The sequence below is a fragment of the Athene cunicularia genome (genome assembly GCF_003259725.1).
Source record: "Athene cunicularia isolate RWA chromosome 6 unlocalized genomic scaffold, athCun1 chr6_part1, whole genome shotgun sequence".
Classification (NCBI taxonomy): Eukaryota; Metazoa; Chordata; class Aves; order Strigiformes; family Strigidae; genus Athene; species Athene cunicularia.
The window spans coordinates 19,209,426-19,221,271 of record NW_020799105.1 but is presented as its reverse complement, the minus strand read 5'-3'; the positions used below and the strand labels follow the sequence as shown (position 1 = coordinate 19,221,271).

Sequence of the window (11,846 nt, the reverse complement as noted above, 5' to 3'; positions counted from 1 at the left end):
GGCTCCCGGAGCCCAGCGCCAAGCAGCCGCAGCAGCAGCAGTCGCCGCAGCAGCAGCAGCCAGAGCCCCCTCCGGCTCCCTCCTCCCGCGAGGAGACGTGCCACTTCCTCAATGCCATCTTCCTCTTCCTCTTCAGGGAGCTCAGGGACACGGCCCTGGTCAGGAACTGGGTCACCAAGAAAATCAAGGTGGAGTTTGAGGAGCTACTTCAGGCCAAGATGACAGGAAAGGTGCTGGAGGGGCTCAGCCTCAGGGACGTCTCTCTTGGTAACGTCCTGCCTGTCTTCAAGGCTGTCAAACTCATTCGGCCGGTGGTCTGCAATGAAGAGGGATGCCCCGAGGAGCTGGGCTTTGAGGTAGACCTGGAGTACAACGGTGGCTTCCACTTGGCCATCGATGCCGACCTGGTGTTTGGCAAGTCGGCCTACCTCTTTGTCAAGATCTCGCGGGTGATGGGGAAGCTGAAGCTGGTCTTCACACGCCTGCCCTTCACACACTGGTCCTTCTCTTTTATGGATGATCCTGTGATACTCTTTGAAGTGAAGTCTCAGTTTGAAGGGAGGCCCATGCCTCAGCTCACTTCCATCATTGTGAACCAGTTTAAGAAAGTTATTAAGCGCAAGCACACCTTGCCCAATTATAAAATCAGGTAGGATGTCCTGTGTCCTCAATGTTTCTTTGGGTTGCCTGCATTAGAATTGCTGTTTTGCTCTTACTAGGTAAAAAGAGCTTTTTGTTGTCACCTTTCCAGTAGAGGTACTTGTACATAGCTTGGCTGATACCAAAAGCTTTCCATGAAGGTTTGCATTGTTTTCCACCTATAATAGATGAAAAAGCCATTGCACAGTGAGGTGGTGACATGCCCTGAGCTACGTGTAACTAAACAGCGGAGTTAGTAGGTATCAAAGATTTTTGGGATCCTGATATCCCTATCCCATGACTGTGGACAGCGTGTAGTTTTGGGCTGTTCTCCCAAGCTTCTGGCACTGGTGAGCAACCTGGGCATGACTTGTGGCTTGTGCTTACCTGTATATGCCAGGTGGTTGTTAGTTAATGTGAGAAAGGATAAAGTTCACTCTCTAGGGAGTGTTTTTTGTGATCCTGTGATAGATGGTGTGTTCTTCCTTTTTCACTTGCTGAATTTTTTAGTAACTTTGGGGAAATCTAAAAGTTGATAACAGAAGTATTGCCACTATTGTGGTAAGTAAAATGGGGGGACCTCTTGGGGTTTTTTTCTCTTTTTTGTAAGATAGTATGTTTTCCTTTATAAATGCGCAGGCTGCATTATACATTGAATATAATGAAATGTTCAGTGATATTTCTGTAGCAGAGGTGGCAAGTGGCATCTTTACTTTGATTCCACTGTCATTTCTGATTAAAAGATACTGAATGTCTTATCTCTGTTCAGGTGCCGTGTTCCCTTTCTGTCATGTGTCTTACCACTCTTAGGATACCATGTTTTCATTCTCTTTTGTTTATTTTTGTAGGTTGTGCTATGGTTTCAGTAAGGATTTTTGTCTTGTTTACTGCATTCTTTTGCAATAAATCTTTTCTCTGAAATTCTTCAGAGATGAGTAAACGAAAATGCCTGTTTGAATTTTTAAATGTAATTAGCTCTGCGATGATGTAGTTTTTAAAACCTTTTCAGCCGGTTCTTCTGCAATCGAATTTTGAGTTCTCACAAAAGTGGATGTGTAAAATATCCATGATTTGGAAAGCCCTGATAGGGCAATATATAGTTTCTTTGAGTAACATGGTGGTTCTTTCAAATTTTGAGGTACTGAATTGCTCTCCAGAAGAGAGCAACCCCTGGGCAGCAGGGAAGCTGTCAAGAGCAAGTTTGGTTCCATTCTCTTACTGTGTTAGAAAGAGACTGAAGCTGTTAACTGTGGGAAGAGCCTCAAGAAGAGGCTGTGATAACACAGTTGTGGTGCTGAGTGAGCACTCTTGGCATACCTAGAAAGAGTAAATAGAGCAAGTGATCTTTACACTCTAGGCAAGTTTTTAGGGTGCCTGTGGAACCAGTAATGATGTGCTGCTCCACTTCAGCAGAGAAAGACAGACATCATTTTTTCTGTGGGAGATACACCTGGGCAATAAGGTACTTTCATCATTTAGTTAGAGGTAATGAATAGTCCACATCTTTCTCAAACTGTCTGTGCCAGAAAGAGTGGATGAGGCATGTGTGAGTCACTGACATGTTAAAGGGACTGAAGGGGGAAATAAGGAAAGAAGCAGACTGCAGTGTTTGGGGAGAAATGAATAAAAGTGTGAGGATAGATGGTAACTGACGTTGAGAGTAATACAGGAAGCATAAATTATTATAGAACTAAGAATGAGATGTTATTTTAAAATGTTCTCTAAGTTATAAGGAGTTGGGAATTTATGAATGCTTGAGAGGGACATACAGTATCATATCTGGTTTTCACACCAGATAGTAGACTGGTAGCACAGGGTGGCAAATGCTCAGTGAAACAGTGTCCAACCCTGTTTAAAGGTTGACCTTTAAATTTTATGCCATGTTCTGAACATGTCATTCTGACCCCTTGTGTTGTGAAGGGGGAAGGCAGGACAATAAGCTTAATGCGCATTAACGATATTGTCTTAAGGACGGAAGATTGCGTCATTGGTGTCCAAACTGTCTAGAACTTTTCCTTTAAAGCTTCAAGTGGGAGCACAGACCCCTGCATGGGAACCTGTAAGCTGTCTGGGAACCTTTAGCTCTCCACAGTTCCCCAAGATTTTGTGGAACACAGTCTGAAAACATGTATACTCCACCAGCATGTCTCAGGTGAGTTAGATCCCTAGACTGCAAAGCTTTCTAACAGCTGCCAATAACAGTATATTCTTACATGGTGGCATAGCTGAGAACTAGAACATTATGGTTTAAACGGTATGTAAAACTGATCTGGAAAAATCAAGCCCCTTGCTGATAAAATGCAAACCATGCTATTTTTAATAGAATTTTTAAAAATATGTTGGTTTGGGGTTATGGTATGTTAATATATTCCTTAGCAAAGAATATATAGGAAGATGTCAGGAGAGTTTCACAACTGCTTAATAACCTTTTCCCTTACCTAAAACTTTACAACTCATCTACAGGGAATGTGCTTATCCTATGGCCTATATGCCTTTTGTTTAAGTACATAGTATTTTCTTCCATGTGTACTTCAAAACCTTTTTGATGTCTCCCTACCCTTGCTTAAGTACCTTTTGTAAATAAATCTTTCAATAGCAGTAATTGCAACCTTGTAAACAAAAGCACTTTGAGTGCCAGGACTTCCCCTTTCAGCTGGTAAAGAGGGGCATTTTGTTACCCTGATAGCTTCCAGATTGAAGTCCACAGAGGAATTTTATCTTATTTCAAGAGTCTAAGTGGCATTAAAATTTTTTTAAAAATGCCCTTGTCTTTGTCTTTTGTACTAGGCAACTTCTAGAGGTTATTACTTAGTAGTGAATGGGACAAGAAGAGAACTTTTGCCAAGAGTTGATTTTGAACATCCTATAACTAAGTTTGTGTAAAGCAGATTTCCCCCACCCCTTGTTATTTAATCATATAATACTGCATTAAAAAAAAGTCTTGTGTCTTCATGTGTGTACACTCTGTTGCTACAGCCAGATTACTACACACATACTTTTGTATTCTTTCCAGTTATGTACAAAACTTTATGCAGCAAAGCAGTGATTACCAAGATCATAATCTTTTGTATCATCCATAGCTAGGAGTGACTTTGTGCAATGTGCGTGACTGTAGCTTGAAAGTCGAAGAAGGCATCTTGCATTCCTGATGCACACTTAAGTGTCTATAAGGGGAGGCAATGTAGACTAGTAAGTGCATTTTAAAGTTTGCCTAGCATTTTATGTATGATTTCTTCCATAAAAGCAATCGTCTAGAAATTGAAAAAGGAGAGATGTGCTCTATGTCTAAGCAAGTAAGTAGTAATTTGTGGTTTATTGTAATAGTGTGCAATCACTTTTCTTTGGCTCTTTAAGAAATGTGTTTGGCAAAACACTCTATTTTGAAGCTGCTCTGTCACTGAATGGCAGTTGCTGTCTCATATAGTAGAATTTGGCTAGATCTTTGGAAGCAAGGCTGCTGGTAAAATTCAGTGAATGTTAGGCTTTTATATTTTTTTTAGTTGTCATTGATAAAGGATTTGTGCGATTCAGTTGATAGTAGCAAGAGATACTACTGGTTTATAGTTAGTTTTCATGTATTTGTTGTTGCTTTGTAATAGAAATGCAAACAGCTTTTCTGAGAGCCTTGTGATTTGTCAGAAGTTTTTTGTTCAGATGTGGGGAAGATCTAAAATGACTTTTTTTCCCCTCCAATATACATGAGTTCTGCTGCACTCTTGAGAAATTAGATAACTGAGTCAAGATTTTTGTTTTTTATAACTAGCCCTTACCTCAGTAAGGTAATGAAGAATTGTAGGTATCATTTATTTGGCCCTATGCTATAACTCTGTTTTGACTTGAATTCGCTGTTTAAACTATACCTTTTATTTTTTAGTTCTAAGACAAGTTGCCCCATGCATGGAGCTTGAGCTTGGAAAGCCTTGACTTGCCCTTTGGTTGTTTGATGTAAACTATTGGTGTTCTGGAGGGCAGCCACCATCTGATCCACCAGCTGTGTGTTGCTGTCCTGAAATCTCCAATACTGGCACTCTCAGGAACCATATTCAGTCAGTCTTGCCTGTCACCATAACTTGATGACACTGTATTTTTCATGTAGATTTCTTTTACTAGAGCAGGATGGTAGATACTGATTATCAGCACAAAGTGGAGTGTATCTAGGGACCTGAATCCAATTTTTTATTGTATACACTCAAGCAGTTGTTTAAAAGTAGTACTATAGACGTTGTTCATGTTGGTTTTAACTTCCTGTGTTGTGTCCTTTTGATAGTAGGATAACACTAAGCTGTAGTTACTAGTATTGCCATAGTGTGTTTAGTATCTAGAGACACATAGTAAGGACTGTTTCAGGTATCTTACCTCCCTGCTTGGTGTGCTGTTGCAGTGGTCATGGGTTCATCTCTGTTTGTTCTCTAATCAACTGTACTTTGCTCATTAACCTGTGATTAAGCTGCTTCTTGGTGGCAACCTTGATATTCCCCTCCATCACATTAGATATATAGGTGCGCTAATTATGCTGTGGTGTCAAGCCTATTCTGGAGTCAGCTGTAGTTTTGTTGTTTTGAATAGGTCCTGATCTTGCTTTGTGTAGGTTTTGGAGAGCTTTGGGTTTTGGGTTCGACAACAAAAATACGCTTTGCCATAATGAAGACACAAAGCCCTTTGTGTGTATGTAAAGGATGAGAAGGAAGTATTTGCAGATTCGTCTCACTCCAGAAATTAATTTTCTGGTTTTTCTTAATCATTGATGTAAAAAATCTGACAGCTGCTGTTTTTTTCTAAATTTAAGGTCTTGCAAGTTCATCCATTTAGATTCTAAGCAGATTAGGTATTACCTAAGCAGTGAGTCAGTTCTGTATATTTTAAGAACACTTGGTTTCTGTTTGTTACATTATAAAAAGCTAATATTTTGTACTGAAACTAGCCTGTTAGAGAAACTATATTCTTTGCTTTTTTGTAATGCATGCTAGCACAGAGCAGAATAACTTTTTTTCTTTAGAAGTGATCTCACAAAGGATTCCTTCTAACATTTCTATATCAGGTATTTAGATGACCTTCTGAGGTCCCTTCCAACATGAATTATCCTTGGAACTGATCATTTGCCATATGGTTAGTCACGTTAAATAGTTTTATGCTTTATTTGGAAGCTGGGGTGATATTGTATTTCTCTGGGAAGAACCATTAGACAAGCCTATTTTAATTTACCATTATAGAATGCAATTTGAGAGTTACACAGCAGTTTCTTTTTTTTTTTTTTTTTGGCAAAACTTAAGCTAAGAAGTAATGTAAGTAGCTATTGATTTAAAGCATGTTTTATAATAGAAATGACTTCATAATATGTTAATAGAGCTATTGGGAAAAGTATAAAATTTAAAACAGTATATATTATTCATATGATGAGGTTATACTTGGAAGTAATCATAGAGATTAGGTTTGTGAGCATGTTTAACTTCAGAAATCAGCAGCCAGTAGAGATACCTACTTTCTCTACAGCCTCTGCAAAGGGAGAGGGTATGGCAATTCTTCTCCTGAGTGGATTTCTACTGTAGTTGTGATATGAGTGTCTCTTACTAGTTAAATCTGTAAGGCATTCCTGTTTGACATTCTCATTCCTGTTGCTGCTGAAAGGAAATGGGAGGCTTTTTTTCTTAATGCCATGCCTATTCTAGGTGCAAAAATCTTCTAGTATATAGAAGCATTAACCCCTCCACCAGAATCTGAGTCCTTTTGTGCTCTATTACTGTAATATTTGCGCGTTTTCAGACTGTTCTGCCGAGGTAATGCTCTGAATGATGCCAGCACAAAGACTTGTTCTGCTAATGGCAAAGCAGTGATAATTGGAATCAGCAGATCTGTCTGCAGACAGTAGTTTCATGCTTGGAAGATTATGTTTGTAGTGCATGGACAAATAGTTTTTCTTATTCATACAGAAGTTAGATAAATGGATCTCTAGGCACCCTGACAAAAGGAAATCCCAGAACTTTAAGTATTTTCATTTCTTCAAGGGTGCTACATGTGTAGAAGGAAGCATTTTGTAGTGCAGAGTTTTTTACTGGATGGTCACTAAATACATGTTTCTTCAGATTAAATGAAAGTATGTGGTACAAAGTCTATATGTGAATCTCCTTATGTAGATACCAAGTTCAAAGCCTATTGGTTCTAGGGATTTTGAAATCTTTGAGTCTTCTTCCCCAGCTCCAGCACTTCACAGGCTTTCACACTCGGAAGATCTATTTCTGAAAGAATGCCAGTTTGAAACTTGTTCATAATAAAGTCAGATTTAATGAATGACCAGCTACATATTGGACATTTCCCTGGATACAGGTGGCATTCTCTTCAGGTTAAGTGAACCTTTTCGTATGATTAGTCAACAAACACTATGTTTTCTTTTCTTACCTGTGAGGGTTAGGAACTAATATGGCACTGACTTGAGACGCATTAGTGAAGATGTCCAGTAGGGAGACCAGATGTATAATTGGGGACAAAAAAAGAAAATAGAAGATCTCAGTTGGAGGGAGAGATAAATGAAGACATACAAGAATAAATTTTGGCTGCGGATTGCAATCCAATAAACATTAAGGCTAATTAGTCTGACAGAAAAATAAAACCTCCTTCAACTTCTCTTTCTTGAAACAATACCTAAAATATTTTTTGTGCAATAATAATGAAAATTACCTTATTTAACACCTTTGCTGTTTTGTGTTTAAAAATTATTTGATCTTAGTCCTGCAGTGAACTTCTTTCATGTGGATCATGAATGAAGTCTCTGAAAAATCTGATCAGATTTATTTGGTACTTCATGGTGTTTTGCGTGCACTAGCATTGAGACTTGGCATTTTTGTTCATCTGAACTCTGATCTTGAACATTTAAACTGATCTTGCTTAGTGAGAACAAATGCTTTTCTTTTTATTCAGCTGTCATAATTTGTATAGATTTCAGTTCTTTTAAATAAAATACGAAATAAGCAGTAGTACTTTTTTTAGAGTTAACTTACTTCAAAGTAAATATAGGGCATATAGGAGTTAATCACATTACCAAACTATAGGTATATAACAGATGTCCAAGCTGGCTCTGAGCCTGTCTGTTGGAGCAGGTAGGTGTGTTCAAGCACTAGAGTTGAGTGATTCTGAATTGCCTTCTACAGGCTGTATTATGATTTTTAGTTTCTGTGGATATAGATCGTGAGACTTATGTTCCCTGTGGGTCACAAAAAACTGAACACTGGATTTTCCTTGGAGATTACTTCAAGGAACAGAAGGACAGAATTTGCCTGCAAAAATGGGTAGCTAATACAGCTCTCTATCTCATTTGATGTCAAAATGGGTGAGTCTCTTGTAGAACCTATTTTTTATATATTAAGCATGTGAAATTGCTCATCTTTTTATTAGCATATGATACTTGATCAGAAAACTTTTAAATAAGCAGCTTGGGTAAGGACAGTAGGTTTTAGTAATTGGTTTGGTAGAGCAGTTGTGATGTTCCAGTGATGGTGAAGCTTAGTCTTAGGCTGCTGATTTCACTATTGGAGCTAGTCTTTTCATGTTACTTGGTTTCTATGGGAAACTGCTTATTCTGCATTCCTGCAGAGATTGCCTGAAGTCACCTGATATACTCCTGTGCTTACAGTTCGTGTTCACACTTGTCTGATTTAAAACTATTTCACCATTTAGTTTTTCTTGATATTAATGTCCTTTAGAGAGTAGTAAAGGACTTTAAAGCTTTTTCTAGGATTAATAAACCTTATTGTCTAAAATGAATGTGGAGAGAATTTTACATACCTATGTGGTTTGTTAATTTAATAGATAATTTGTGCCAACCAGTCTGTTAAAATCCATTAATGGCGGAACTACAAAAACCTCTGCATGATGATCTCAAACTGTGCTTTTGTCCGGAAGAAAGCAGTGATCCAATATTATAAATATTAGTTCGGAATAATTAGCTTTTTGAGCAGTTTCCATTCTGCATGACAAATGAGTATCAGTATTTTATATAATTAAGAAAAATGCTCTGTTAAAAGGTTTATTTTGATGTTTGAGGTTTGAAGAGGTCTTGTTCATAACAGTGGATAAATTCTAATTTTGGAAATGAGTGTGGAGGTCAGTTTGTGTGATTTGGGAGTTATTATTTTATAAACATTTGGCAGGTTAATTGTGTCATACTAAGTTGAACACAGTTTATAAATAATTTGAGTAGTTTCGGCTGCAGTCACTGAGTTTCTGGTTTAAACTCAAGAATTTACTGCTGGAATGGTGCTCATCTTGGTTGAGAGACACAAGTAAGATCCACACATTTTTTGGAAGCTTTTCCTGTTATTATTTACTTTCACTGTTTATCAAGTTGCAGTTGTTTCATAAGCCAATCGAATTTAGGTTAGAATTCAGACCTTCAAGCTGTTCAGTGATCCCAGTCAGCATGTCTAGTAAAGTAAAAAAAAAATCTGCAATGAAGACTTCAGTTGACAGAAACATTTGTGTTGCAGAGTTTCTACAGTACAGTTAAAGTGCCTAACGAACAGTGAAATGGTTGTGTATGCGATGTCATGGATGTGGGTGTTCCTGAATTGCTCCACCTGGCAAGTTGGGTATATGCTGTGTTGGGTTTGGTAGTTCAGACTTCTGCATCACACCTGCCCAAAGCCATTTGGGTGCATTTGCTTCCCTAAGCACTCTTCCTGCTGGAAGAACTCTTAATCTTGTGGAGCCCTGCTTGGGCTAATAAGCTTCTCAGGATTTGGGAGTGTATCTCAGTTTACTGCAGGATCCAGGTAGAGGCCAGTGGCATTTTAGACCTGTCTGTGGCCATATATAGCTATCAAAACTGCTAAAGGAGATGTTAGGTGTAGCAGAAGAGAAAGAGGAAAAACTTTATTTTTTTGTGAGATAAAGGCAGAAATTGTTTTCAACTCTGGCTTGGGCTCTAGCCAGCTACTTTGTTATTTTTTTCCCACTAGCTGTTGTAATTCATTTTAGCCTTAAAACTACATGGGAACAATTTACCTTTATAATAATTTCCCTGTTAAGCTTGCAGCTACATTATAGTTCAGCAGAATGTCTGTGAGGAGCAGTGTACCCAGCACTCTGCTAGGACTGTTTTGTGTAAAGGAAAATGCAGGGTTTCTGTTACAGCCATATAGTTTTCATATTTTTGAATACTTACCAGATGTCATAAAAATCTGTATGCAATAAGAGTGTATTACAGAGATCAGCTGATGATAGAGTTAATCAGAGTGTTCTACGTTCTTAAAGACAGTAATTAATTGCCAGATATGACTAGCATAAAATTAAATTAGGATAATCATTTAGGAATACTTTTTTTTTTTCCTATTTTGTGTTGCTTTAACTGTAAAACTTACAGGGACAATTTTAGATATAAATTTACAAAAATATTTCTTTTATTTGTCCAATATTTTAAAATTATGTGGATATGAGCTGCTCAGGGAGGTGGTGGAGTCCCCATCCCTGGAGGTATTTGAGAGTTGAGTTGACATAGTGCTGAGGGATCTGGTGTAGTTGGGAACTGTCAGTGTTTGGTTAATGATTGGACTGGATGATCTTCAAGGTCTTTTCCAATCTAGATGATTCTGTGATATCTGATGGACATCATAACACTTACATGCTTTGTTCCTGACTTTTTAAACTTAGTCTTAATGCTAAGCTTCAATATATTTTCCTCTATCAGTTTTGATGGCAACATAGTTATGAAAAATGTCCGTTCATAAGGAAATGTGTACAGAGACTACAATCTGCTTTTGTAATGGTATTAGGTATGACATTGTTTGGCAGTGTCACTGAAATGAAGATACTTACAGTAACTAATACCACATATGTAAAAGCTCTACATGAATCTAAAACCTTTGAAAAATATCTTGTCAAATATACTTTTTATATAGTATTTTAAATGTAGGCAATCATGTCATAAGAACTAAAATGGGCATGTAGTAAATGACTTAAACCATTATTCCTGTTTGCCTGAGCTAAAGTAGAAGAGTAGAAACTGAAGGTCGTAGTGTTGTGATGACATGGCAGAAGGCTTCATACTGGTGTTTGCATCACTGCTTGGTCTGGCTTGGTGAATAATTCCTAAGTAATTAAAAAGTGGAAATGATGCAGTGTAACTCTGAAAACTTCAACAGTTTGTATTTTTATTTTTTTAAGAATAGCTGTGCATACTTGCTAACAAAAGTTAATGCAATATGGTAGAACAAACAAAACAAATTCTAATGTTGCCAAGCAAAGAGCTCAATGGATTACAAGGGGAGGTGGGGTGGGAACAGCAATGTTAAGCAGTGGTATTGTTTTAAAACAATACTACAAAAGCTCAGATTTTTTTTCTTTCTCCCCCCTGTTCCTCTGAAAGAAGGGCAAATTAGAGCAGATATCCAAATTCATTATGGGGATGGTGGGAGAAGATTATGTTAATTTGACCAGCTGCTTCTTTAAAATGTATTCACAAGTCCCAACTGTAATTTGCCATCAGTGATGCAGGATTTGGGAAGTGTAGGAATTCCTCCTGTTAATTAATCTCGCAAGCCCCTCCTGTATTTGATTGTTAACAGTGGTGCCATAGGTCATGTCCAGGTTTAGCTTCTGCGTTATTTGATCCTGCTTGTTTACAGTACGGCCCGTTAATAAAATGCCGTGACTCACAAATGGCGACACCTTTGCTTGGGGGACATTTGGCAAGTGTGTGCCACGGTGTGTGTCCCCATTCGCAGCAGCGCCCTCCCCACCACTGCGGTCTGAGTAGCTGAGCTGTCTGTAAAACAGATCCTTACTTACGGCTGTTTGCGATTTTGCAAATAGTAGTACTAATCCTGAGCTAGACTGTCTCCACCACTTTGGAAAACTTTGAATTGAACCATCTTCTGTCTTGTCATAACTAGATAAATGTAGATCAAGGAGAAGCTTCTGTAGTTTGAGCATCTTTAAAACTAGCTGGAGGAGGGAGGATAAACCTTGGAAAAATATCATGTCTAGAATTCAGAACAAATATTCTTTCGCTTTTGGTTTACAGCTGTTGGCGACTGTTTTCAGCAGGGAGATGGTCATTTTCTGTCTAGGCAGTCTAAGAGGATGTCTCATCTAATAGAACATCAACATTGTTTTCCTCTGACCAGGATTGCAGAGAGATTTGAGACCTCTTATAGGATAATGTATTGCTGAAGGGAGAAAAAGCTAGCATTTTGCTAGCATCAGTTACTGGAATGAAT

The 11,846-nt window shown here is 38.2% G+C and overlaps 1 protein-coding gene across 1 annotated transcript in view; it reads left to right on the top strand.

Moving 5' to 3' along the window:
* Positions 1–2: 2 nt before the first annotated feature.
* The window catches only part of PDZD8 (PDZ domain containing 8), a gene marked incomplete at its 5' end in the record, with an annotated part of 61,790 nt that continues 49,946 nt past the window's right edge, over positions 3–11,846 (top strand). The window contains one exon of the mRNA XM_026851529.1: positions 3–649. Within this exon, the coding sequence (XP_026707330.1) occupies positions 3–649 (647 nt within the window). The remainder of the gene's footprint in view (positions 650–11,846) is intronic.